The 26,846-nt window shown below is 35.6% G+C and overlaps 3 protein-coding genes across 4 annotated transcripts; 1 reads left to right on the top strand and 2 right to left on the bottom strand.

The window, feature by feature from the left end:
* Positions 1 to 87: 87 nt before the first annotated feature.
* Positions 88 to 5,735, bottom strand: LOC124632133 (carbonic anhydrase 1-like). Its single transcript, XM_047166812.1, has 6 exons — positions 5,726 to 5,735; positions 5,336 to 5,545; positions 3,409 to 3,569; positions 854 to 940; positions 515 to 742; positions 88 to 384 (listed from the first exon to the last, which is right to left on the bottom strand). Exons 1-6 carry the CDS (start codon positions 5,733 to 5,735, stop codon positions 88 to 90), a joined length of 993 nt encoding a protein of 330 aa, XP_047022768.1.
* A 231-nt stretch (positions 5,736 to 5,966) lies between these two features.
* LOC124632165 (MYCBP-associated protein-like) lies at positions 5,967 to 7,876 on the top strand. The gene is made up of 2 exons (XM_047166871.1): positions 5,967 to 6,475; positions 6,628 to 7,876. Exons 1-2 carry the CDS (start codon positions 5,967 to 5,969, stop codon positions 7,874 to 7,876), a joined length of 1,758 nt encoding a protein of 585 aa, XP_047022827.1.
* Positions 7,877 to 12,205: 4,329 nt separating this feature from the next.
* Positions 12,206 to 25,029, bottom strand: LOC124632065 (carbonic anhydrase 1). Of its 2 annotated transcripts, none has more exons than XM_047166725.1 (6): positions 24,891 to 25,029; positions 17,759 to 17,908; positions 13,931 to 14,069; positions 13,316 to 13,512; positions 12,762 to 12,901; positions 12,206 to 12,362 (listed from the first exon to the last, which is right to left on the bottom strand). In XM_047166725.1, the coding sequence occupies exons 1-6, from the start codon at positions 24,913 to 24,915 to the stop codon at positions 12,237 to 12,239; spliced, it is 777 nt and encodes a 258-aa protein (XP_047022681.1). In that variant the 5' UTR covers positions 24,916 to 25,029; the 3' UTR covers positions 12,206 to 12,236. The 2 variants fall into 2 exon arrangements, with proteins under 2 accessions (XP_047022681.1, XP_047022680.1); XM_047166724.1 differs by lacking the exon at positions 24,891 to 25,029 and adding an exon at positions 20,831 to 20,992.
* Between the last annotated feature and the right edge of the window lie 1,817 nt (positions 25,030 to 26,846).

Consider the following 26,846-nt stretch of genomic DNA (forward strand, 5'->3'; position numbering starts at 1 on the left):
TCTTGTGTCAATTTGTTTACAATTATCCTTGTACCTTTGTACACTGAAGGGCCAATGTCCTCAATTTTTAAATAAAAAACGATCCCACTAAATAGTTTTCTGAAGACAACGAGAAGAACTAGATTTGAGACCTGCTTCAAAATGAAATCCCTCTGCATCATTTGCCCTGTTCTGTGGTGGTAGCATCCAAGAATTCTTTCTATAAGCTGGAGACAGGACAGAAATAGATGGCTCTGGTACTCTTGATATAGGCAGCAATGAATTGTACTGGGCCCAATGTGGGTTGATGAAGAAGACGTGTCTACCTCCTCGTTCTTGAAGTGGTCTGTAATTTCGCAGGTTTGGTTCATCCCATGGGCCCCATAGCCGACGAAACTCGTTCATCTGGCAAAATACATTTTTTTATAGATAGTTAGGTAAATAAATTACTGTACTTGGGAGCTTCTGTACCATTACTCTATTTTGCTCTGTGGTACTACGTTCTTTCCATCTTCTAACTAAACTAACGATCTACCTGTTCTAAAGAGGCGAACAGCGTAGTTCTTGGCACCAACCACTTGATCACATATTTTTCATCCTTCACCGTCTCCAAAGTTCCCCAATAAAGAAAATAGTCTTCGAAGAACATTGGTAGAAGCCGTGACATCGGTAGTGGGCCAATTCGGGTATTCGTTTGTGCCTCTTGTACTCGATTGATCCCTTCTAATACCCAACTTAGTCTTTCGTCTGGACTAACACCGTACTGTAAGTAATATTCAAGAACATAATGATTAGGTACGTATTTAATTGAAAGTTTTCGAATTTCATGAAATTGGGCATGGATTTAATATTCCTATGGTAAAGGCAAATCAACCTTAATTATGTAGCAAATCATGGTCACTCCATCATGATGATGCAATGCTTCTTCTTGCGTCAAATATTCTGAACGAAAGAATGAGACCTGAAAGAAGGAGGTTCAATTAAGTATGTAATCAAATGCTTCGTTGGCCGTACGTGTCCATGACCAAGGTTACAGGTTTTTTCGTTAGGAAGCTTTCTATTGACTGGGTTTGGATAATCCTTACTCCTCCGTCCCGCCCGGCTCCTAGCAATTAATACTGGAGGAAATGTGCTAGGTAATTGTCTTGGAATCAAATGCAGGGACGCCACAAGAGACATCTTAGAAGTCTGCTTATATCGTTTGCAACGCAGACATCGACAGTCATTGAGTACCTACTATCTGTCTGTCTACATTGCTTTTTGTTTTACTGACCACGAGGACACGGATTACGAGGTAAACTTTGTGTAAAGTTGAAAGTAGGTATAAGCCCCTGAACTGACATTATGAAAAATTATTTCACATTTGAACTTGGACCTTTCATTCCTTAATTCCTAAGTGCAAGGTAGCCCTAAGCTCTCAAAACTGATTGATGGAATATCATATGGCAGATGTGATTAACTAGCCCATTTCAAAGTAAAACCACGTAGTAACATGTCGTTGAAGGTGAGTTATGATCGTGTTAAATTCAACACTTTACTTGGTATTCAGAAGAGGGATTGCCATCAATAAAATCGTCTATGTAAGTGGTCTTTATAATCTGATTTAAGCGTGGAAGGACCATTTTTAAGGATCCGTACCTTTGAATACATCAAAGGGAACCCCAGTAGACTTTGCTTGTATCTACATGAAAAGTTTTTTTAATGGAATTAAAAGTTTCCAAAATATATCACATCGAATGTTACAGTTCCAACTCTGTAAATATCGTGGTAGGTCTAATAAAATAAATAAAGTACCTACCTACTAAATAGTTTAAGTTAATTATATTAATGTAATTGTGTCTGAAAAGTATTTGGTTATTTTATCAATATTTAACTTATAAGACGGAGAAGTACCTACGCGTGTACGGAACTATTACAATTTGCACTCGGACGGTATTTTCCTTTTCTATGAACTTTTTTACGTGTCAATGCACTATTTTCGTTTTCGTTTTGTACAATGAACCCGATGCATTTAGGAAATTTTATTAACTGGAATTCCTCTGGAATATTAGTTAGATTTTATTATGCACTTTCACTTAAGCAATATTTCGTTTAAATAGTTCACATTTTCCTTTATTGAATTTTGTATATTAAGTTTCGCTTAGAATATAAATTTTGCATATTAAACAGACAAACAGTGCTTGTAAATTCTAATTTTGTTAGCAAGATTGCATTGAGAAAGGGAAAATTTAGTATATACCTCCATAATAGGTACACACATTCGATTTTTGATAATGCTTCTCATTTTAATTATTTAGCCTTATTTTTAATTTTATACTTACCTACTAACAATTCCTCTAAATTTCTGTGGATGTATTTTTTTCCGTAGCCCTTTTTTAATTGTGATAATCCTCAAAGAGGTGGTAGGGCGAGCCGGTCTAGTACTGACAAAAGACCCAACTGGTTTTACCTCTAATTACCTACCTTTTGTCGACGGCACGAGTCGCCAAAGCATTCTACCGCAGCATTCTAGCCCTTGCGACTAGGTTTGATTAAGTTGGCAAACTAGTCAGTCAGGAATGGTTAGGGACAATGTGTTTACTCAATACACATTGTTATGTAGTAATGTAACAATAGACGAAGAGAAAATATCCTATTACATTCCGCTTCCAATAAAAATAGCGAAAAACGCTCATTACCCCCAAGGGAAATCAACGCAAAATCGCACATCGACGAGCGATTGCGTATGGGCACGTAATATATCCTTATGCATAGTTTATATAAGACTACATAATATGGGTTATGGGTAATAACATCCAAGGCTGGTATATGAAGTATCCTTGTTTCCAACTAACGCGTTTGCTTCGGGCAATTTGCAGGTTATTAGGTAATAATGATAGGTATTATAGCGGGCTCAATAGATGAAGCCAGGTTGCAGTTAGGAAGCTATCTAATTAAGCGCGACATAGCTCCTTTACCCTTTGTTTAATTTTACAGAGAATGTGCATAGATAGTAGATGTTACAGTTACAATTTTGTGCACGTATAATTTTGAACATCAAGTTTCGATGGTGATAATTTCCGGATTTATTTACGTGTTTCGGAAGACAAGTTAAATTGGTGGGTTCTGACTGTCATTTGAATATCTTTGATGATAAAACATAGACACTGCTATATTTGTTTATTCTGGAAACCGACTCTTACATAGTTGGGAAAAGGCTAGGTTTTTAAATGCATGATCGATTTCCAAATTTATCAGTCGACTGGAGTCAAGGTATTGATTTCTGGTTAGTTCTGGTAGAGGTTTCCTAAATGACTTTTTTTATAAGTTAAGGTCCTCATTCACAGCAATTTGATGTCAGGTTACCAAATTAATCAGATGATCTGTCTCTATCGAAGCATCAAAAACTATGCAGGTAATAACTTTCTACGTACAATATATTGAACTGACATGCATTTCACCAGGATATCTCCTGTCGTCTACTGCGTGATCACTGCCTTCCATCATATTAGCACCCCAGTGGAAATGGATTTGAGAGAGCACGTGTTTTTCCAAAAATGGACCCCCTTCCAAGTACGGGCGCTCTGTCGTCCATTTTGCGGAGAGAAGCACTGAAAACAAAATATTTGTATAACTTCAACGGTTTAGTAACGGAAATAAAATTTTGAAAATGCTACATGTTTCCTAATAAAACAACGTTTTCAATGTATATTCATATCATTTCGTTCGATCGTTCCACTGCTTTTGATAAGGCGTACGGTAATATTAGGCTTATAGCTTAAGATAATTGTGGACCTTGTTAGGGCCTATATTGGCTGAGAGGTAAACTCTCAGGCTATACCACAAGAATTGACAGTTCATAATATTTACTTATTTACATTATCAATTCCAGTAAATTTTCATAAAAGGTCATAATCTTTTGTCATCAAAAGAATGTCCTATAACTTCTTCCTTTATAAATTAAACTAATCGAAAGTAGGTAAGGTACATGTGCCATTCAATCCTTTCGCATTGCGTAATAAATATCTGTCAGTCTCAGGCAAACCTACAGACATAACTTGGTATTGTATCATTCTCAACAAACCACAACTGACAGTTCCATTAGCTTCTATAAGATTTTGTAAAGCTTATTGTTTGAGTAAGCCTTTCACACTTTAGTCTTTTCGGAGAGAAGAACCAAATATAGGTATTGGTCTTTAGTCTCTGAATATCTAACAATTTTACATCGACGTCTAAAATCGGTAAGCATTTTCGATTAATTCCGTTACAAGGAGGCCTTAAATTATTCTATTGTGTTGTAACGGAATGCTAATGATGTAGTTGGTCTTGGCTTAATTATATGCTTGAGATGCTATTGTGACGTCATCATGTTTGGACAGGGCGCTGACCCGAATCCCGTATAACACACGTCAGGGAATACAAACAGGATAAGCGATTCGTGCCTAGTTCTAGATCAGCGTTTAGAAAGGTACCTAAGCGCCTAATTTGAGGTAGGTAATTACTGAGAAAAAAATGGTAAGGCTTTGTTGGTAAGGAGCGACGTATGTATATCTAGTTGGAAAACCACCAAAACAAAGCGAGTTCAAAATGAGACAAGAATAACTTTAAAACAGACCATATATTTTGGACCTTCTCTAGGTACCAAAGTAATACATGACAAAAATACACCTATCGATTTTTTTAAACACTATTAATTAAGCAAATATCAATTTACCACAACCCTGCTCTTGTCTAAATAGCTGCTATAAATAACGCTAATAAATAAACCACGATCCCAAATACCTTCGGATCTCGTCTAAGATTCCCAATCCGTCACGTATCAGCCCTTTGTAACCCTCCCACACAAAGCTTTAATAAATTACAGTATAATTGTTTCCAAAATGTTAAGTAGGAACACTTTCAATGAAATACTTAATTATTTTTGGAAATGACTTGGGTCTGCTTAAGGCTTAATCACCACGCTAATGTAATAACGCGAAAGTGGATATGGATGGATGTTAGTACTCTTTCGCGGAAAAACTACTGAAGGATTTTGATTAAAATAACTAATTCATCAGAATAAAAATAGGCTACTTCTTTACTGGGTCCGTCAAGAAGCACCCTAGAGATACAAATATAACCACGGTAAATAATTAGGTACATATTAATAATACAATTAATGCGATGTTAGGTTGCCTTTGTAGGCTTTTTGAAGTAGAAGTACTCAATACTGTTCTCTTAATTAACGTTTTTGAGGTAAGGCTTTAGGTTTGTTTTGGAACCTAAGCTCTTTGAAACTCTGAACATTCTGTACCTAGTTAAAATGTTTACTATCCACGATGATCATAATAAGTCCATAAGTACTAGAATGACTTGCAGACTTAAGATTAATACTAACGTGTATATCCTGTATTCGTCAATTTGATTTTGTGCGGGTAAATATCAAAGTTGTACCATTTCAGTTCAGGACATTTAAATGGCGTCGAACCAGTTATAGATACGTTGATGGGTGAGGGCAGATGACCTTCGATTTCACTCCAGTAATGAAGCCATTCGATGGTTCCCTGTGGAGGTAAATTGCTTTCTTCGGCAGGGGTTTCCGCTTCATCTAGAAATCACAAAAGTTAAAAGCTTAACCATATGTCAAAAAGAGAAGCTAGTTTATAAGGGTCATAAGAGCGGTAGCAATGATACAACGATTATGTACAAAAATTGGCATTGATCATAAAACAGTACACACGACAACACAACACTAAAACAAACAAACAGTAAAACAGTATAAGAATACCTGGTTCCATGATAGTGGACGGTAAAATTTAGTATCAAAATATAACAACTACAAATAATTTTAGGACATGATTTTACAAAATTAATTTGGTAAAAGTGCACGAAATACGGTCATATTTACAAATACATAAATTATGTTGCTATGGTATTATTAACTTTGACATAAATCAATTGTGACATTTATAGATACGACTGATTTCATTTTGATCAAAATTCGTCAAAAGTAGAAAATATCGACGAAAATGGAGCAACGTGATATTATGGACGACGAACCCATATATTCACTACCTGTTACCCCGGATCACGAATTAATGCTGTGGGAAAAATGGATTCAGATACGCCGAGACGAGGTAGTCAGTCTAGGGAAGAAACTGCAAAGACCTCCTATAGACCTTACAATGAATCTTTTGGAAAGAGTTCGGGAGGACAAGGAGCGAAAGATGGCCCTGGAATATGCTCAAATACCGAAAAAGACTGGTGTTCGAGGGTCTTTGTGGGATAGACCTCCGAGATTAAAACAACGGTGTTACTGTGAACCAGTATATGAGCTACACAGAACACGAGCAGAAGAAGGTAGTCCAGGAGTAATCGAACATATTGGTGTTCCTACTTATATTCAAAGAAAAGAATTGGGAATGATTGGAGAAAGAGAGCGCTCTTCGTTTCCCGACTTGAATGCTGAGTATGACATGTATAGAGACCATCGCGAGACAGAGTTGGTGAGAGAGATCAGAAAAATTGATCCCTATAAGTAAGTAGCTAAATATTTATTAAAAATAACGGCTATTTCATTGTTATTATCAAATTGCAATCCTATTACATAGATACGATGATCTTAAATTATTTTGCATACCAAAATTTTTGTTCCTAAACCATACTGCTAACCATACTATTCTGTTGTAGGCCAGATATCAGCAGATTAATGGTGAAAGGCAGAAGACCACCTGAGCCACCTCGAAAAAGGCCCACAATTCCGGATATTAGCGTTCATGAAGTAGAATATGCTTGTGATGAACCATTGACTGGAGTCTATGCTCTTAAAATAAATAACACAATCTTTTACAAAGAAATACCTGGCCAAAACCTGCATCATTTAAGAAAACTTCAAAAGCAAGCTCAAGATCGTTGTAGATTTTGGAACTATTATTTCAATGTTCCAGTTAAAAAGGCTGGTAGATGTAAGCTCTTTCTGCAAAACCTCGGAACTACGACTTTAAGATACTGTTGGAAAAAATTGCGACGTCCATTAACTTTTATAACTGAAGAGGTATACGAACAAGTATTCTTTTTCAATAAAAATGAAGATGTCATTTGTCCTGGACAAAGCAAAGAGATAAATTTTACTTTTATTGCTGACCAACCCGGAATCTATTGGGAATTTTGGGAATTTAGCACGCTTAATGTCACTTTTTTTGACAACGTTACGGACATGCTTCTTGTTAACTTATATGGTGACTCAGTGGAAGACGTGCCAACGTCAAAACGAAAAGTTGAAGTTCTCAAAACAAGAATTAACAGGAAAGCGCTTAACAACTTCGCGTCCGAATTTGTGGAGGAAATATTTGACAAGGTGTTTGAAGTTGTGCCGCAGACTTATCCTTACAAGGAATACTTTGTAGAAGCAGAGATATTTGTTATGAAGAATCCTGTTTGCTTCTACCATCAAACTGAGGTTGGCAGAATGAAAGATCTGTACACAGAAATGGTTCCAAAGCATGATTGGGATCTATCAATAGGTTCTTGGAGGAGGGCCATGATGGCGAAAGAGTTTGATGATCGGATGAAATATTACGAGCTATTGCAAAAATCTCACTCAGAGGTTTTGAAACCTTGGTATGAAGGTGATGGTCTCGCCAAAGAGAAAGCACGCACTGTTAAGTATTTGCTGGGGCAGTTTGCCGATCGTTTCGACAGTGAATATGCCCGGATAACAGATACATATATTTTTAAGACTTCAGAATCAGGCCCATTGCGTAGTAAGTCCAAAATTAAACCAAAGCCTGTTGATCCTATCATTGAGCAAACTATCAAAAATGTGTTCTATGTATGTATTTATGATCATTTTGGGACCACAATTGAGTTGTGCGCTGGCGTGCTGAGTAGTTTGGATCTTAACAGGTGGATCGAATTTGATTTCTGCCGACGTATGTAGTTGACTGCTATTTTTATTAAAAGTTTTCAGTGTTGTATGAGTTTATTTCTTAATCGAGTGAGGGTTATTAGTTTTAATCATGAGTTATTGTTTTATTTCTTTGTTATGTAAATAGATTAATATATAATAAAAAAGTTATATTTTTGATTACTTTTATTTCAAAACCAGAAAGGTCGCTTTGAAAGGGTATAAATCCTACTAATAGGGAGGGAAATGATTATAAAATGGAATCATGCAAAGCCAGGGTAGGTCACTAGTGAAACAGAATAATAATACAGCAGGAAACATCACTTCCTTGTTCCTAATTGCCTAAGGCGATTATCACACTGCCCCGCATGATGCAGCGTAGCGCGTGGATGCGTTTTTTTCCGTTGCTTGTAAATATCTCCGTTTGTATGGAAAACACGCATAGTCCAACACACTGAAAATGCATCCACGCGCGTTTATGCGGATCACGCGCATACACGCGGAGAAACATGCACCCCCGCGCGTAGGTGCGGGGCGAGACGCAAGGTATGGCACACTGAATCCCGCAGTGCCGCGCGTGATTTTGAATGGGCGTGACGTGTATATTTGAAAATAGAACTCCGAGAGCCGCCGTGCGTGAATCCTACTAAGCGCACCTGCGCGCGTGAGTGCGCGAAAAACCCGCACGATGATGCAGATCTGCACTCCCGCAGGAACGCGCGTAGGTGCGTCGACACGCAAGATGCAGCGTGATGCGGGGCAGTGTGAAGATCACCAAGTTAACAAGATAACAATGGCCGATCTATGTAAAAAAGCATTGTTGCTACGAATACCTACATATTTTGTAAGAGAATATTAATTTTGTACTTATTTTATTTCTTGTTCTAAGTCGTAAGATGTTTTATAATTTAGGAGCAAAGAAAAGTGGTAACATAATGACATTACTTATTACAAACTACTTACACTTATCATATTGCTTAAGGGTGCGTCCACATCTGGCGAATGTGCCGCGAATGCGCAGCACGCGAGCCGATTGCGAGCCGTCTGCGAGCTGCGCGCGTGCAGTCACTGCAATAGTTTGGTGTGCCTCTTTAGCGCAACTCACGCAAGGCTCGTATAGAGCGCGCGAGCGGCGCGCGATCTGCGCGCACTCAGTTCTCGCCCTTACAGTTCCGTATACTGGCTCAGTACTATCGAAGATGTCAGACGTCGCGCGCCGCCTGCGCGCTGATCGCGTACGGCGCTTAGGTCGCGCGCGAACTGCGCGCGGGCGGCGCAGAAGCGGCGCACGAACAAAAATGCACGCGCGCAGCTCGCGGGCAGGTCGCAAACGGCTCGCGAGCTGCACATTCGCGGCACATTCGCCAGATGTGGACGCACCCTATGACTACTTTAAGACAAACCTACATACCCAGGTACTTCTGTCACTATCAGCTTGAAACTTTTTAATAAGTCAACATGCGATTTATAAGCCTGCTTAACATAGTTTACTTTTGAAAAATATACACTAAAATGTTTTCTTTTTCTATATTGTCAACAACAAATGAAGTATGATGGCGATAGAAGGCGTTCCTTCTATTACATAACTGGTAAAATGTGTACCTATATGTTGATACATATTACCTATATCACACCCGGAAGGAATAAACACGAGCAGTGTTATGTAGCTACTTACAAACTTTAATGCTCTCGGAGTAAGCAATCAAAACACGTGACGATCAACTAATAAGCATTTCATAGATGAGTACGCAGAACCGCATACTTAGGGCGTAGTACGGCGTAGTATGGCGTACTCAAAGTATATCGGATTGCAAACAAGTACATAACCATGGAATATGTTGTGTAATATTAGAGATTAGTAGTTAAGGAAACTTGGGAAGTTTGCAAGTGGGGGTTAAGTATATGGAAATTGAGATAAGGACAATCATGATGGTACATAATTGTTTGTTTGATGATCTAGTGGCACCGTTATTGTTTGAATTTTGACTGTTTTTATTATGCTGAACAACGAGTGTTGTTTTTAGAAACAACCTAGAACATTTTCTATTTCAAAGAGTTGGAAAATACATTAAGTGAATAAAATAAATAAATAATGTCGGGACACTTTTTCACACACGGTCGGTTAGCCCCATGGTAAATTATTAATTAACTTGTATTATGGGTTCCTAACACAACTGATAAACAGCATATAGCTACATATATACATATTTATAAATACATACATATTAAGTACATAGGTTAGATGTATGCTGAGAAAACAGCTAAATTAATAACTGAAAAAGTTGCAACTCAGTATGCGAGTGTTGGAACTTCATAACTACATTGTCATCCAATGAATAACAGCGAGTTTGGTTGGGAAAAAGTCTCACTAGTTTAATATAAATGGAATATGGAATAGGAGTGCTTAAAAAACTAAAACTAAGTTTCATATAAGTTACCTACTTACCTACGTTCGAACAAAAAATCTATTCGCTGTAGCAGTGACGAATTTTTTTCTATTTTTTTTCTACGAAATTTAGAACTTCAATGCAAAACTCGACGTGAAGACGTGTCATGTAATAAATTCATATCGGATAAAAATAAAGCGTTAGCTATATAAATTCAAGAATTTCTTTCTTTATTGTTCCAAACCGAAGATTTCTTTGTCTTGATTTATTATAAAACAAAGGAGACCTGAATATTCGTTCTAATTTTAGAAGTACGTGATTCTGATGGAACAAACCCTATCATCTATTTTTTTTGGAATCGAAAACTCATTCAGGACGATAATGTTTTGTAAATGACAAAGGTCAATAAGTGGATACTTCATTTTTAGCCGGCTGCCAGGAAGGGTTCTTTAGTCTTGACAAAAACTGATAGTTATGGGCAAATTACATTTCTTCATTCGGGACCAACTTTGGAGCAAGTGATTATAGTAATTTAGAAGTTTAGAAAAAAACTACCTTGTGAATTTTATTTTACTGCGGAACCCTAAAAATATCCTTATTACATCATAGATTCACTGACGGAAAAAAATATCTCATAGTCCCCGTGGGAAATCAAAAGGACATCATTTACCAAATTGGCCGTAGGTACTTTTACAAACAGCATATAGAGTTAGCAAGTTTTTCCTTGAAATAAATGTCGTATGGCGAGAATTCGCCAAAATTTTAACAAAAATTTGCGACGATGACATTACTCAGATAGAGTTTGTGTTCGCTCAGAAAAGTTACAATTTTGCAATTTTTTTTTTAGGAATATTCGTACACAATGTGTCAGTTTGTCAGTCAGTTTCTTTCGGCGAAATTACCGTAGGTAAAAGACTCAGCTGGTGACACTAAAAAAAATTACCTACCTAATCATCCTGTCGACGAAAAGTCCAATGGCCAATCTGTCTTCAGAAAATGGTTGCGGAATCGTTGAAACATTTCACACTACTACGGGTAGGGTATAACAAGTTTAGTATAGAACGCCAACCAAAGGACTTGGTGTCGGTAACCTCATTAGGTCTGCGAATCCTATCAAAGGTCACCGGATTGAGTGGCGACTTCGTACAGATCGTTCTATTTACATTGCAGACTGTCCAATCAAGTAGTATCTCGGCCATTATTAACTCAACTGTTTAACCTCTATTAGCATGTCTAAACTGATTGTATGTATCTATTCAGCTTACAACAAGGGACTAAATTCAAGGCACGCCACCAATCAGATCAATGCATTGACCGTTCTGTTGATATTTATCCAGATCATTGGACTGTAGCAACATGCATTGAATACTGAGAAGACAGTTTAGTTAAGGGAAACAAATAACAGACTTCGGAAGTTTTCTTTCCATTCCTATATGGTTTGGGGGGAATGACCTTGCCTGTTCAAAGCAGTTACCGTAACGTCGATGCACACTCGCTTGGATCTAAACTAGCAAACAATTTTCAGGATAGGTACAATATATAGTTTTGATTCGAGTCATAATTTTATCTGGCTTTTCATCTGCTGCATATTTTTGATCCCAACTAAACTATAAAATGAATTTATCTTTTGAAAGGTGAGTTGTAATGACTTTTCTTTCCAAAGTTCTTTTGAAATTTTACTTCGACAATCATGTTGAAAATATATCATGTAGGAGTATTGTCATTACTAGTAGTAAATGTGGAAATGAGATTCTATATTTGTTTGTCATCTACCTATTCCTTTACGGTCCAACAGAGCCAAGAACTTCGTATGTATACGATGAAATTGAGTATTCACAAAGACAAAGACGCTACCCGTTTCTATCCGGGTGATGTATGCAGTTCCTACGGGCCCAAGAAATACAAGTTACTGAAAAAAGTGATTGAAAGGTAAATATAATAATTATATGTATGATATCCAAATAAAACAAAAGTATTGTAACATAACAACGATATATAAATATATTTCAAAGCTTAGACTTGACTTGCTTCACGTATATGACAGAGTGACCGGGGGGATGCCGCTGCGTTGGCCTCACGTTGCGCTCAATTGGTATGCTGTCGGGGCCTTCCAGTTGTCTTAGTAGTCCCAGCTGTGGGCAAAATTATTCATTATTAACATTTATAGTTACGACTGTAATTATGAGATGTACCTATCATGACTTAAGTTTTCTTGAGGGGTCTAAAACAATTTGTTAAATTATTTTGGCTTTTGTCAAGATCAAGATTTAAATGTTATTTTCGCATTTTTGCAAAAAAATTTTGTTTGACTTACCGCCAGTTGCAGTCTTCTTAATCTTCTTTTGGCTAACACTTTTTAAATTGTTGTCAAAGAAAGTCAGCAATAGATTTTAGGAAGCTGTAATTTTAATGTCGGTATCTTTTTGCAACTGACGATTATGGAGTGATTTAATTAGACACCGTTAAATAGCTGAAGTTACCTTAAAAGTCACCCATCAGTTTCTGTCTCATAACAAAAGTTCAATACACACCTGTTCAGTGCCAATATGCACGGGTTTCTCATATATGATCCAGGTAACACATTCGGTGTAGGGCGGTGTTGTTAGCGAGCCTTTGTATGTCACATAGTTGCCTTCCTGTAGGTCATCACTGTCCATCCATGATAGGGATTCTGAAAGCAACAAGGATAAAAAGTTAAGACCAGTTGAGAACAGACTGATGATCGGAATATTATTCTTGACATGGTAGGTATTGGGCAAAGGGCCAATGAGAAGGCAGACAGATCCCCTCATGAAAATAATTCTCCCAACTTTATGAACACCGCCAGATAAATTGTGGTTACGTGTTGGTTTTCTAAAAAAGCACACGCTCTGCTGCTAGTTATTTTTACAGCCACGGTACTTTTGACCATGTTGCAGCGTCTTCTCAAAAAATTGGTAGATTTTTTGCTGACATAATTTTTCATGTCTCGGGAGTGAGTGAGTCTTTAGATATGCATAAACTATGTCTCGCTAAGCTGTGTCATTGTAAAATAAAAAGTATTATAATATGAGGTATGTATTATTAAGTATTATATTATACCAACCTGAGGTAACTCTAACAGAGTGTTCACTTTTCTTGATCCTTTCAAAACCTTCGACGAGCCTATCGAACCTTGGATTTGGAGCATCAACAGCTTCTAGAAGGAATCCTACTACTGCCAGACCATCGGGATGTCCAACTGCCGCTTCCATAGATTCGTATTTACTGTTATAGTGGACGAAATGGCATTCTGCGGCGTATCTGTGGATTCATTTAAATTAATTAGCATAGATTTGAAAATCATTGAGCATATTAGACTGACAAATGATGTGTGAGATAGTGACTGGGATATCCAAGTGATAAGCTGAGATGTATGCATGTGCATATTAGGTTATACATATTGTATCTGATGCAGAAATCTCGGATTGCGACCGAGAGTATTTTTTAAAGTTGGAACTATTAAACTTCTAATTACCTAACCCAGTGAAAAACAGGTTGTTAAAATTGCTTATGCCTTAGGATAATTAAATGGACAGTATAGCATAGTTTTAGGCATTCATCAGCTACATTCATACCTTAGAATTCGTGGTAGTTGTACGAAAATTTACAAGTAGTAAAGTAGAGGTCGAAAAGAAGAACTTTTCCTACAGAAATATTGACTTATATTATGATGACTCACCCTTGTCCATCTAATAAATGTTCACAGCCAGAGAAATCATCGACGGACCAGTGGAAGTGCATCTGTTCGAATACGTATTCTCCAATGAGGGGTCCGCCGCGAAGAATCGGTCTGACCTCAGATTCAAATGTGAAATATGCTGGAATTCAAATAAAAATAAAATTAAAAATTGTAGGTATCATTAAAAAAATGAACGTAGAATAGTCCTTTTAAGTAAGTTAAAACAGCTGTTTCGTTCGATAAAAATCTAGGTACCCAAAAGTGCATTCTCCTCACAATAATAATATTGTTAGATTGAATGATATTATCTACATATTATAATCGATAGAAAGATAATGTTTCTTTATGTTGTCGAAAAGACACTTTTCGAGAATCGGTTAAATTTTTTGTTCCTAATGAATAAGTTAGTCGACATATTTTGTGACTCTGTATACAGTCAGTTAGTGAGTTGGTTGGTACCCACATTTACAGAATTTATGATGCAATTAATTTGCCAAAGTTAACCAGAACAAGACAATTATCATTTTCGAGAGATCATTACGTTATCTGAAATTACTTCACATCTCGAAGTGGAACAACGAAGGCAATCAAGAAAACAATAATATACAGCTAGCTTTTCCCGCGGTTTCGACAGACATAGCTATAGAAAAAGTACAAAAAAAACATTACCTAGGTTTGTACGCATTTGTATGTTTTATTTCTGAAGATGATCTTATGCTTTGAAGATTGTAATTTGATTTATATAAAATTACAATATTGTTTTATAGTAGTTAATAAAATAATGATAAGTTATTGTTAAACTACAAAACATTTATTTATTGATGTAGCAGAATCCTAATGTACAGACTAACTAACTCTCGCATTAGTAGGTAACATTACTAAAGTTTAATGCCTAAGGTTTCTTCAACAACAAGGAACAAAATACAATTACAAAACCATTTGTTCACCAAACAAGTAATTTATTCTAATGTTATGGAGAGTCTAATTTTAATGTATGGTGTTTTTACCCCATAACGAGATGGTTTGATAACAATGGAATTTATAAAAAATATAAATACTCGTTATCTTTTCATCATAATATTTTCATCATTTCCGGACATATTTTATGCTGGGCTTACAATCCTTATTTATGTTTGTTACACGAGCATGTAAACAAAAAAAAATGCTCCTTGTTTTTATTCCATTTATGCCTACACTTTTTAGGTATTTTTGGAAAAGCAATACTGTTCCGTAGTCAGAATATAATACTAGTAGAGTACCCGAATGTTTATTCCTACTTTTAATAATTAATAATGCATTATATTATTTATATTTACATGACCTAAAAATAAACTTATATACAACTAAAAACAATTATAAAATGGCATCAAAAACTCCTCATCGCTGCCCACCGGGAGTGTACCCAAGAGGCTGGTAGCATTGCCACGTTGGATGGCAAACGTTGAAGTAGAGTACTAGATATTCCACGGACTTTTACCCGCGTCCTGATTCGAGGGAACTAAAGCCAAACTCGATAAATTAGCTATCTAACAAGGAAATAGTTTTCCAAATTGGCTCAGAACCTTTCAGCCTTTTCAGCCTTTCTAGATAAATGGGTTACATTGAAAGAATTTTTTGTAAGTTGAGATTAGCGTTTTCAAGCAAAAGAAAATAACTTTACTAATCAGCTTTTTAAAGTAGTAATGTAGACAAAAGTAGTAATATAGATTTGAAAATTCTGTTTAATTTCATTTACTATTCCCATCTTTTAACTTTTAAATTGATTTTTGATTTGAATATTCTTTATTGCTCTTTGTGGACCAAAGTACAAAAATCAGCATCGAGCAGCAAGTTTTGTCTTCAAATTATTTTGGTTTGTTTGTTGGCCCAAAGTCCGATCACAACTCGCATGCTAATATTTTTCATTATGTACTACAAATTAACGCTATCTCAGAAACGGCCGAATAGAAACCGATTCGATTATCTTTTAGGCCACGATAATGGGCCCTGTTAATATTTACTGAACACTCGATATTGAACTTTATCTTATCAGTTACATTACGTTGTTAACTGATTTTTATTTTATGTAATAATTCGGATTATATTATCTCGAGGCTCCTTTATTTTGTGTGTCATCATGTGTCATTTAAAAGATTAGGTACTACAACTACTACTTTAGCTACATCCGATTAGACTGGAAGCCGACCCCAACATAGTTGGGAAAAAGGCTCGGAGGATGATGAACTACTACTTTACTCGCGTTTTGAGTTTCAAAGGCTGGAAGTTGGTGGTGTTACCCTCGTGTCTGGTAGTAAATCAGGCGTCTCCTTATGCTTTTTAGTAGCAGTCGTTGTTAAAATTCTACATCAGAGATTTGAGAAAACTTTTATAATCCCTTGTTGTAAACCTAAAGCTCGGACATTTTATAATGAAGTCGGTCTTATTTCCCTTTTCCAGTCTTATTCAGATTGACTTGGACTTATTTGTCCTAAAAGTAAGTTCCTTGGCCTAGACTTTAATACATGGTGATAAAAAATTGTGAATGGAATTTACCGATAAAAAGTAAAGAAAAGTCTACATGTTCCTATGCTTGACAAAGTTTTTAGTGACGTTTCTATCTTAAACGATACGCCCTAGAATATTCTGGACCTTTCTCAAGTATTTATGAAGGTTTTATTAAGATAATTATGATTTATGTAACAAGAAAAATAAGTATAATATGAATAGGACATTACTTAGTATTGACGCACGTGACGTTTTGAATTATCTTAAAAATGTTGATAAAAGTGGATTACTCCTTTTAGATAATAGTGATATATTTACCAAACTATGCGATATCTACGATAATACAAGTTCACAATTCAAGTATTTACTATGTTCTAGGTTTTTTAACGAAATATAAACATTTTCTATCGCCTCCAAAAAGGTGAAATGTACCATTTTTATATTTTTAGGTTAGCTGTCTCAGGATGGCTGTTAAAACGATTGTTACGAAAAGTTAGTGGTATTTTTTAAATCTGCTATTTACTTGAAAGTGATAACGACAAAAAGTTAAGATAAATAAAAAATACATTTTCTATTTCGATATCAAAATAATATGTATTATCAAATCAGTATCATATGTATATCAAAATAAATATTAATAATATGTTCAACACACACTATTATTATGCGGTTTATGCTTGAGTCAAAGCTTGTAATAATCAGTGAAAAGCGATTGCTGGGCGTTTTTTATAAGGTATTTGTAATGTCCTGAGGCTCGGTAATATATCAAGGGATTCAGTGGATTAGAACTAAAAAAAAAAAAAATGAAAAATGTTTTATTCGATAACAAGGTTGGTGTTAACAATACTGAGGTTGACCTCTCCTTTTAAGTGTGAGAACACCTGTGCCAGGAGGGGCCGCACAAAAAGTACGAACGTAAAAGATGTTCAGCACACTAGAGTGATAGATTATAAGCGGTAGACTAACCGACATTTTCTGAGATAAATGTCGTCGCTCTAAGATAGACTTTCCCATCAAAATGATTAAATCTTTGGTCAGGAAATAAGTGTTTCCCATGACATCTAATTTGTAAAATAAAATCTAATTTGATTTGAAGAATGCGCCTTTACAACATCTAATTTTACCAAAGAAGGAGATATTAAAATTAAAGTAGGTACTTGGAGGGATGAATTGCAGAATTATTATATTCCTTGAATCATTATGTTAAGCATATACTTAGAGATACATTTCCATAAACCGAAAACCAAGTCGTACCAAGGAGGACAGCACTTAATAAAAGTTTACAGAGAAATACATGCAATTTCATACCACTTCAAACCATAGCTAATAATTAAAGAGTCTTACCTGTAGAACCATTGTTGAGGAGTATGCCATTAACTTCGTTGTCCCAATATCCTTTGAACTGCAGTGTATCTAGTGACGACCATTGTGGGCACCGGCTTAGAGAGATAGCCAGCGGGGACTGGGAAGGCCTTAGTCGGGATATTTGTTCAGCTGTCGACAATAAAGAGGAATTTAATAAGAAAATATTATTATGGTATACAGGCAATACTCATCATCATCTTCCTGCCTTTACCCCATTTTTGTTTGGGGTCGGTGCAACATGTTCTCTTCTCTTCGAAGTAGCAACATTAATTGACGAGACGTGTATTTACTGACTGATATTACTGTTATGTACTAATTTCGGGGAAACTTATTTATTAAACTAGTGACTTCAGCAAGCTTGGATTAGAATTGCCGAAAAGTATCTAAAAATTAAGCACTATTATAGTATTTTATATTATTGTTTCTGTTATCTAATAAACAACACACAACTAGTTACAAATCTTATACACAAAACTAGTTTTGAAAATACGAATTTTCCAAGGCATTGCCATTCCACTATCACTACAAGCCTTTTATCTCAGCTTTAAGCACATACATTTTGTTTCAAATATACGCCAGGTCACGTCCAACTAGTAAATATTGAGAAAACCGACGTTTGACGGACTTTGATGAGCAAGCAGATGTCATTCATACACATCAAATCAGTCTTTGTAAAGTCCAGTTATATTTTAGTTAGATAGAACATCAGGGCATGGATCGGTCGTGAGGTTTAATATTATGATGATTTCTAGATGGTAAGGAGCTGATTTTTGGCCTGCCGTAATCATTATCAATTAAGCCTTACTAATACTTTAAGTGCGAAAGTTTTCGGTGGGTAACTTACTTCCAAAGATTGTCTAGACTAGTCTAGAGTATGAAAAGGCACATAGGCTACGAATGTGAAGTAGATTTTCGAGACACAGGTGGACCAACGCTATACAGCTAGGAAATACCTAACATGTATTCGGATTTAATCAATTTATATTCCAGCTGTATTTGCAAATGAACCGACTAATTTGGGTTGATTGACGATGCTCGTAGCTTCAGGGGAATAAACACTTATATTGATATTGTTGTAAGATTTATTTTGCATGAACAAAATTAAAAATGAAAACCGACATCATTAGAAAATGTGGATCTAAATTATTCAGGTATTAATAGAAGCTATATAATCTTAAATTGAAACACATTTCTAAAATGTTACCTACGGATTGTTTTCTTGTTTCTTTTGCAGAAGTTTATTTGCATTTCTCAAAAAAAGTAGGTACAACTTTTTCCTACATAAAATATCAAAATAAAAATTACCCACATTCATACTTAATAGGTGTAGTTTCGTAAAAAGGATTAATTAATGCAACACATTTATCATACTTAAGAATGATAAACACTGCCAGATTTTCAACGAAACGAAACTGTATTATATACCGTATCTCCAACTATTATATTTTTTGAATTGTAGAATATTGCATATTAATATTCTAAAACAAAAAGGTTTTAAACATAGTTAATTAATTAATAGGACATTAAGATCAAAACAATTGTTAAGAGGACGAATTGGAAATTTTGGTGCCAAGGATCTCAATTTTTCTCAGTAAATACAAAACGGATCAAAATACAACTTGGTTACCTGAAAGTTCATGATATAAACCTTATTTTGTTAGACTTCAAAACATGATTAGGTAACTTTTATAACAGAGAAAAATATATTAAACATACCTCTTTTTAAAAAGAGATTCACATATATTTTTTTAGTAGTTGAGTATATACATACTCTTTAAAATTGTGGAAGGAATTTTTATCAAATTATCATTTCTAATAATAAAATTACAAAACCATTTTGTCGCTTACGATTTTTAGTTATAAGCTAGCGTGCGTATTGTAATCCTCGCTCCGCTCAGACGCTCCGTCCCCTCTTGGCCCCTTAGATGCGCGTGCCGGTTATGGAATTATTGTTTACCAATTCGTCGCCTTAAGCACTTAGGTACTAATTTAATAAAAAGCAAAATAAGACTCCGAACTTTTCAGTCATTTTGCATAGGATTAGATTTTGAAGTTACCTTAAGTAATTATCACACAAATACTTTCTTCGTGATAAGGGGTATCTAAGAAGTTTAGGGAAAAGATCTCTCAGTAGGTAACTAATAAAACTTTAAATTCGTTAAATTATCTTGACATAATACTGGTTATGCTTAACTTTGTATCGCATACTATCTCAAAAACACATAATAAATATAGATTCGTCATATTTTAAGGCTTTCAGCTAAGATTAGTTTAACGCCGCTGAAATCTCGTAATATATACGTCATACAGATAAAATATAATTATCAGAGATAAGGGTTTGACTCCGAAGTCACAACACTTGAGATTGGACCATCTAAATGTCAAAAACAACTGTTGCCATCGCGAGTATACATACTCGTATTACAACAATGAATTTACTATTTATATGTGCCCATAGAAATATAGCTTAAGATAGTTTTCAATGAAAGCATAATTTGATTATTCAGTGAAAATTCTAATTGTTATAACCGTGCAATTTCTGTGCCAAAACTTTATCTATGCATGTATGTATGTATAAGTTCGGTCAAGTCGACAAATGTGAATCTTTTCAAAACCATACTTTTCAATGGAATTGAAAATATTCTAGTAGTAGGTATAGCTTAATTCTAGGAGACAGCTGAAACTACTTCCCACATAAAAAGGAGCCTATTTTCATTCTCTAGGAGCTTATTTGATTTAAATCAGTTCAGTAGCTTTCGTGTAAAAAAGCGACATACAGCAGTATATTCAGTCAGTCAGTAGTATCAATCTATACTGACGGAGTTACTTTCACATTTAGGATACCTACAATTCAATTACCAAAACCTCACGTAGTTTGTAAGCTTGATTGATTGGCCCACTACACCTCGACCATGAACCGCAAAGATAACACAACAACATTTTATCAAAGCTATCGTTCGACTGAATCTACGTTGCGTACACAAGCAATACGACTTAGGCACTTTAGATTCCATGACCATTAAAATACATTAAAAAGTCTTGATACTTTACCATCTGTCACAGTTTTGTTAGGCTTCACGCGCATGGGATTGAAATTCACTATCCTGTTCTCCATTACAAAAAAAAACCTTTTTCTATTTATATACGTAATTAGTAAAACTTTAATATAGACACGTGCACTATATACGTTCGGTTCCGGATTATGTGAGCAAAGAAAACAATTTGATTTCGAATCGAATGAAGTCTGATTAGATAGAAGGTGTTATCATGTTTTTGACAGCTTGCCTGACAAAGTTATTATGTAAATGTAAGGATTAATGATAGGTCCATATTCTTGTTTGGTTTGATAAAGTATTAATTTTTGTCATTGAACAACCAGCTCATTTTTATGCATCAAGTGTAACAAAATTAAAAAAGTCGTGGTGGCCTAGTGGGTAAAGGACCAACCTCTCAAGTATGAGGGCGCGGGTTCGATCCCAGGTCAGGCAAGTACCAATGCAACTTTTCTAAGTTTGTATGTACTTTCTAAGTATATCTTAGACACCAATGACCGTGTTTCGGATGGCACGTTAAACTGTAGATCCCGGCTGTCATTGAACATCCTTGGCAGTCGTTACGGGTAGTCAGAAGCCAGTAAGTCTAACACCAGTCTAACCAAGGGTTATCAGGTTGCCCGGGTAACCGGGTTGAGGAGGTCAGATAGGCAGACGCTTCTTGTAAAGCACTGGTACTCAGCTGAATCCGGTTAGACTGGAAGCCGACCCCAACATGATTGGGAAAAGGCTCGAAGGATGATGATGTATGATTGAATGAATATAAACTCCTATTTAAATAAAATCAAAGAAAACAATAACTTAAGTTATACGCAGATAGCTTTATTTAGTCATAAAATGACATCATCATTTCGTATCAACTATCAACCAAATCTCAGCAAGTCAGCTACTGAAAATAGAATCTCTTTTCATGACATGATTGCACCAGATGATACTTAAAGATTTGATTATATCTTAAAGAATATCACTAAGCACGACTTCTCAACAGCTCACGGTTATAGATTTGTACCCGATTGACATAATTGTGGTATATATGCTTTTGATGGGTAGTACCTAATCAAATAAGCGTGAGGGATTGTCAGACTCTTACTGACTAAAAGGAATCATATTCCTTCTTAAGCCCTTTATGTATCAGGGCCGAGGTAACTCTTTCAAACAATCCCGCAGCCCCAGCAGGCTTTGGCCCTGATGAACCACACTATATATATTGTGGTCTCAACTTATATAGTGTAGCATATTTGTTTAGTAACTATGTTATTATTAAAACAATACGAAAATATCATTTGACAGCACAAATCCGGAAATATTGTTTTATTCCCTCCAATGTAAACTTTACGTAATACGTCCTACAAATACGCCTATACTCAAAATTTTCAATGTCAGTTTATTGACACTGATAACGTAAAGTGTCTGGTAGCTGTTATCACAATACCTACTAAAGATTATGAGATTAAAATGATTATATAAGAAGTACACGAGGTTCGAGTAAACAATCAAGAAATCACTAGATTTTTTATTCTTTCATCAATATTATATGTAACTTATTAAAGCTTTTATGGTAGTTAGTGCAGGAGTACCCACTAAAAATAATCTGGCAGACTTTTTCAGTATATAATAGGCCTGAATCCGACAGCTGTTCGCTAATGCAAAAGCAACTTCCTAAATCTTGAATAGATTAGGGGCATCCACCTACATTTCAAATGAGCATTTGAAGTTTATGCTCTCTCATATTATCTCATCAACAATATGTCAGCCTATATTATCCGTCTACTGCTGAACTCTAGATATCTTCTAGTGAGCGCCAACTATCCTGAGCTTCGGCAAAGGTAGGCACAGTGAGATATATCACAATTTTATGAAGTCTCAAACACACCCACTTCAACAGTGTTCTGTCACAAGGGAGTTTTTGGTACCTACCATGGAGAACAAAATGACTAGCAGAGATGTCATAAAACAAAATCTCCTAAGAAAGTAGCGCCAAAATACGGGTGTTCGGGGGAAAATAAGATCACCAATAAATCAAGACTTTTTAACCCCCGACGCTAAAACGACGGGGTGTTATAAGTTTGACGTGTCTGTGTGTGTGTGTGTGTGTGTGTGTGTGTGTGTATGTGGCATCGTAGCTCCCAAACGGATGATCCGATTGTAATGCGTTTTTTTTTTGTTTAAAAGGAGTGTCATTCGGGAGTGTTCTTAGCTATGTTAGGTGGAAATCGGTTCAGGTCTTCAAGGTCATCAGCTCGTTTGTTAGGTGTGAGAGGAATGTTACATGCTCAGTTTACTTGCAAGCATGTGTGGGATCTGAAATTTGAAACACTAATGTCTTCTGGAACCACTGAGCTGGTCTGCTGTTAGGGCACGAAGGTAGGAGACGTAACCCTGAACTGCCTTTTAGTAAACCCATCGAGTTTGGGCTCGTTGAATTTGTCTTGACTAGTTCTCTTCAATTGACGAGAACCTGATACTGAAAATGGGATGTGGCAGATGAAACCCTGGAATGCTGGAATGTAACGGATAAACCGATTTATATCTTCGCTGAAAATCTAGAATGACCAAAGGTTTATATTTCCTCAATCTGTGCAATTCTCCCAGAGCCAGTATGTTATGAGGATTGTTAAACAGCATCCTTTGGCCGAGATCGCATAGAGCGACCCCATCTTAAAATAAAAGAAATTAAGTGAAAGAAGGAAAAATTAAGGATCTCCTTCAAAAAGCATGAAATAAAATAAAATTATAAATTAAAAAAAAAAACCACGACCCAAAAACAGTACGCAATTAGTATGACAAAAGGTTAAAAACGCTAAACCCTATAAAAAGCAAAAAATAACTTTTAACACTACGTAAGTACCAACTAAAGCATGTCAGACTAAACTAAATTTTGACGTGTCGGGGGACCGCTTTTTACCTTCAAAAATACTTACATAAATCAAATGATACCTACCTAATTACAACATTCGTATAAAACAAAATTATATACACAGTTATAAGTAGTATATACTTACTTACTTCTAACGTTAGGCTAATAAATTAGAGCGGTCCCCCGACACGTCAAAATTTAGTTTAGTCTGACATGCTTTAGTTGGTACTTATGTAGTGTTAAAAGTTATTTTTTGTTTTTTATAGGGTTTAGCGTTTTTAACCTTTTGTCATACTAATTGCGTACTGTTTTTGGGTCGGGGGTTTTTTTTAATTTATAATTTTGACAGATTGGTTTTGATTTGTCAAGGAACCCGAACCTTGTTAATTCTAGTTACAGATCACGCCTACAGTACGTTGCTTGACCTACAAGAAGGCGCCTGGCCTACCTTCCTTGTGGCATCTCCGCTATCTTTCCTTCCTCCTTAGCACTACCTACGTAATCCGTTACACAAGGAACTGATCTACATAACGAGTTTAAGAAATTACTGCTTGTTAACATTGTTACAAAGGACACGTGTTCTGTTTCTGGGACAACGAATTTCAACGACCCATGAAGGTATATCTATATCTAGTTTACTGTGTAGGTGGCACCCGTGTATATAGGAAAAACACGGATTAATTTTGGACATACCTTTTCATAGACTGATGGAAAACAACATTATATTGAAAGGAACCGGATATTTTCCTGTACTTATTTATCACTTTCTTTGTAATATCCCGGTTAGGTCACAAATAATTTAATGAATCGACGATACTTCGACAACCTAATTCAAGGACTGTTTATGAAAGCGGTACTTAACATCAGAATAAAAGTTGTAACTCCAATGTTGAAATAGAGATAAAATACGCAACAGAATGGATAAATTAACAGACTATGATGAAAGGACCAATATTATTTAATCGAAGGACTACTTTTTTCACATTCTGCTAATAGTGTAAAAGCAAAAGTTAGGTATTATGGATGTTTGTTCCTCTTTCACTCAAAATACACAGGATGGATTAAGATAAAACATTGCAACTTATATACCGGAATAACATGTAGTCTACGTCATATCCGGATGCGCGAAAAAGTTTCTCTAGGAAAGCGGATAAAACTGTTGGCAAAACAAGTAACTGTAAAAAGTTAATTCAATACTCACGGCCAGACATCTTAGAGCTCCTCATTGTTCACTACAATATTTGGTAACGTTCTATCACAAAGTACCGTTAACTATTGAGATCTATACAATCGGTTGTTATCGCTAGATGATCTATCATGTTATCGGTGGATTTACCTCGACACTATCTGAAAGATAACTGCTCCTTCATTTGTTTCGGTTCCGTTACGTTTATAAGTAATAGGAGTTAAGGTTTGGTTTTGTTAAGCATCTTTCTTTTTTCTTGTGATAAATTCGTCTGGTTTGATTGGAAGTCGACTTCAACATATGTAGGTACATACTTGGGATATATCTAGGAAGATTATAGAACCTACTGTTTTATAATTAGCGGCAAACAAGCAGTTAAAAGCATATCATAAGCTATCAGATACCTGGCAGTATCCCAAGTATGTATGTTGGAGTCGATTTCCAGTCTAAACAAGCAATCAATTGTATCATAATTACATACAAAAATTATAAGTATCATAGAACAATTGAAAATTTGCTGTATGTCGCGTATATCGGCGCTCCGGCATACTTACAAAGGGTTAATCGTTAGCCCACCTAATAATGAGTAAAGGTATGGTCGATGGTAAAACAAGCCTAGAAGTAACATTATTTTCTCTTGACTTACGACACTCCTAGGTTTCTTTACTTTTCTTGTTACTGCGTAATGTTTCTCTAGGGATGAAGAAAACATTGTTTTTTATGTTCAAGTAAGTGATTTGTTCAGTGTGCAGTCTAGCCTTCGAGTTTAAGTTTTATACCAAGGGAGCACTTATGTTTCACTTTAAAAGTATTATTTGGATCATTTTAAAGCTTTCTGCAAAATTGCATCATTTATTTTGGCTATTAAAAGAGAAACAGATGCAGATCATAACATTCAAAATAACTTTAAAAAATATGACTGCTTTTCTTTGAATATGAATAAAGTAAACAAATACCGTCTTACCACAAAAACTTATTAACGTCAGTTTAAGACTTGTCTAAAAAAATGACAAATTATGACGTTGACATATGGTTCATTTTGGAGCCACATTTTTTTTACACAAGTGTAAAACAGTGGTTAAAGTTTTTGTAGTAAGGCCAATAATGTGCATACCTATTTTGAAAGCATTAAGACATTCTTAGGTTCAACTAAAAGCAGAAATATACCATTTCAAATATGAATAAAATATTTAATTGAATGGATATTTCTTACACTTTTTACAGAATGCCTAAAAGTGTTCCGAACAGACGAGGTGAATGAAAATGTAGAAACTTCCCATACATTTTCATTCACCCCGTCTCAGAGCAATCAAGCTCGCATATTCAAAAATAAACATTTGAGAATAAAAAAGTCAATAGAACGGTACCTTAACGACAAGACTTCAAGTACGCGTTGTCCATCACCTGTGCTACTCGATGCAGTTCACATTAATGTTTCATACAATCGATATACTCGCTCACCTACTCATTGCTTTCCACAGAGCTTTCATATTGAAGGAAAACGTGTTGTTTTTGCACCTTGGAGAATAATAGAAGACCAGAACAAAAAATATTGTTTCATATACCTGCGGTGGTTTGCACTATTTAACTTTTACGATAACCAAACTACATAAAACCGGCCTTGGCCCATGGTCCGGTTATCTTTATAGCTAAATGGTGCAATTAGAGTCAGATTTGCATCAAAAGTTAAACTTACATTGATTTAATTTGTACGTAGGAATTTAACTTCAACCTTACCGAGTATATCAAAAAGTAAATTTTTTTAGGGAGCTGATATATTTTTTGATATTTTGGTAGATTTATAAAAGATAAACGATTATTCCAATAAGCAACAAGATCTTTTTAATGATAACCAAATAAACGACAAGAAGACCGAAGTCCAAAATGCAATTCGCAATTTGTTTGCACTCAACTGTACACTATTTTTACGCTTTTGTGATAAGATGTGCTACTTAGCTATTTTTGATAACT

Source organism: Helicoverpa zea, chromosome 7 (assembly GCF_022581195.2).
Source record: "Helicoverpa zea isolate HzStark_Cry1AcR chromosome 7, ilHelZeax1.1, whole genome shotgun sequence".
In the NCBI taxonomy this organism is placed as follows: Eukaryota; Metazoa; Arthropoda; class Insecta; order Lepidoptera; family Noctuidae; genus Helicoverpa; species Helicoverpa zea.

Coding starts and splice junctions, on each gene's coding strand:
- LOC124632133 (XM_047166812.1), bottom strand. Junction 941..3,408: donor GATATCCTGGTGAAATGCAT/GTCAGTTCAATA, acceptor TCCTTCTTTCAG/GTCTCATTCTTTCGTTCAGA. Junction 743..853: donor TGATTTGCTACATAATTAAG/GTTGATTTGCCT, acceptor TATTACTTACAG/TACGGTGTTAGTCCAGACGA.
- LOC124632165 (XM_047166871.1), top strand. CDS start 5,967: ATGGAGCAACGTGATATTATGGACGACGAACCCATATATTCACTACCT. Junction 6,476..6,627: donor AGAAAAATTGATCCCTATAA/GTAAGTAGCTAA, acceptor ATTCTGTTGTAG/GCCAGATATCAGCAGATTAA.
- LOC124632065 (XM_047166724.1), bottom strand. CDS start 20,894: ATGGAGAACAGGATAGTGAATTTCAATCCCATGCGCGTGAAGCCTAAC. Junction 17,909..20,830: donor TAACAAAACTGTGACAGATG/GTAAAGTATCAA, acceptor TATTGTCGACAG/CTGAACAAATATCCCGACTA. Junction 13,513..13,930: donor CATTTATTAGATGGACAAGG/GTGAGTCATCAT, acceptor ATGAATCCACAG/ATACGCCGCAGAATGCCATT.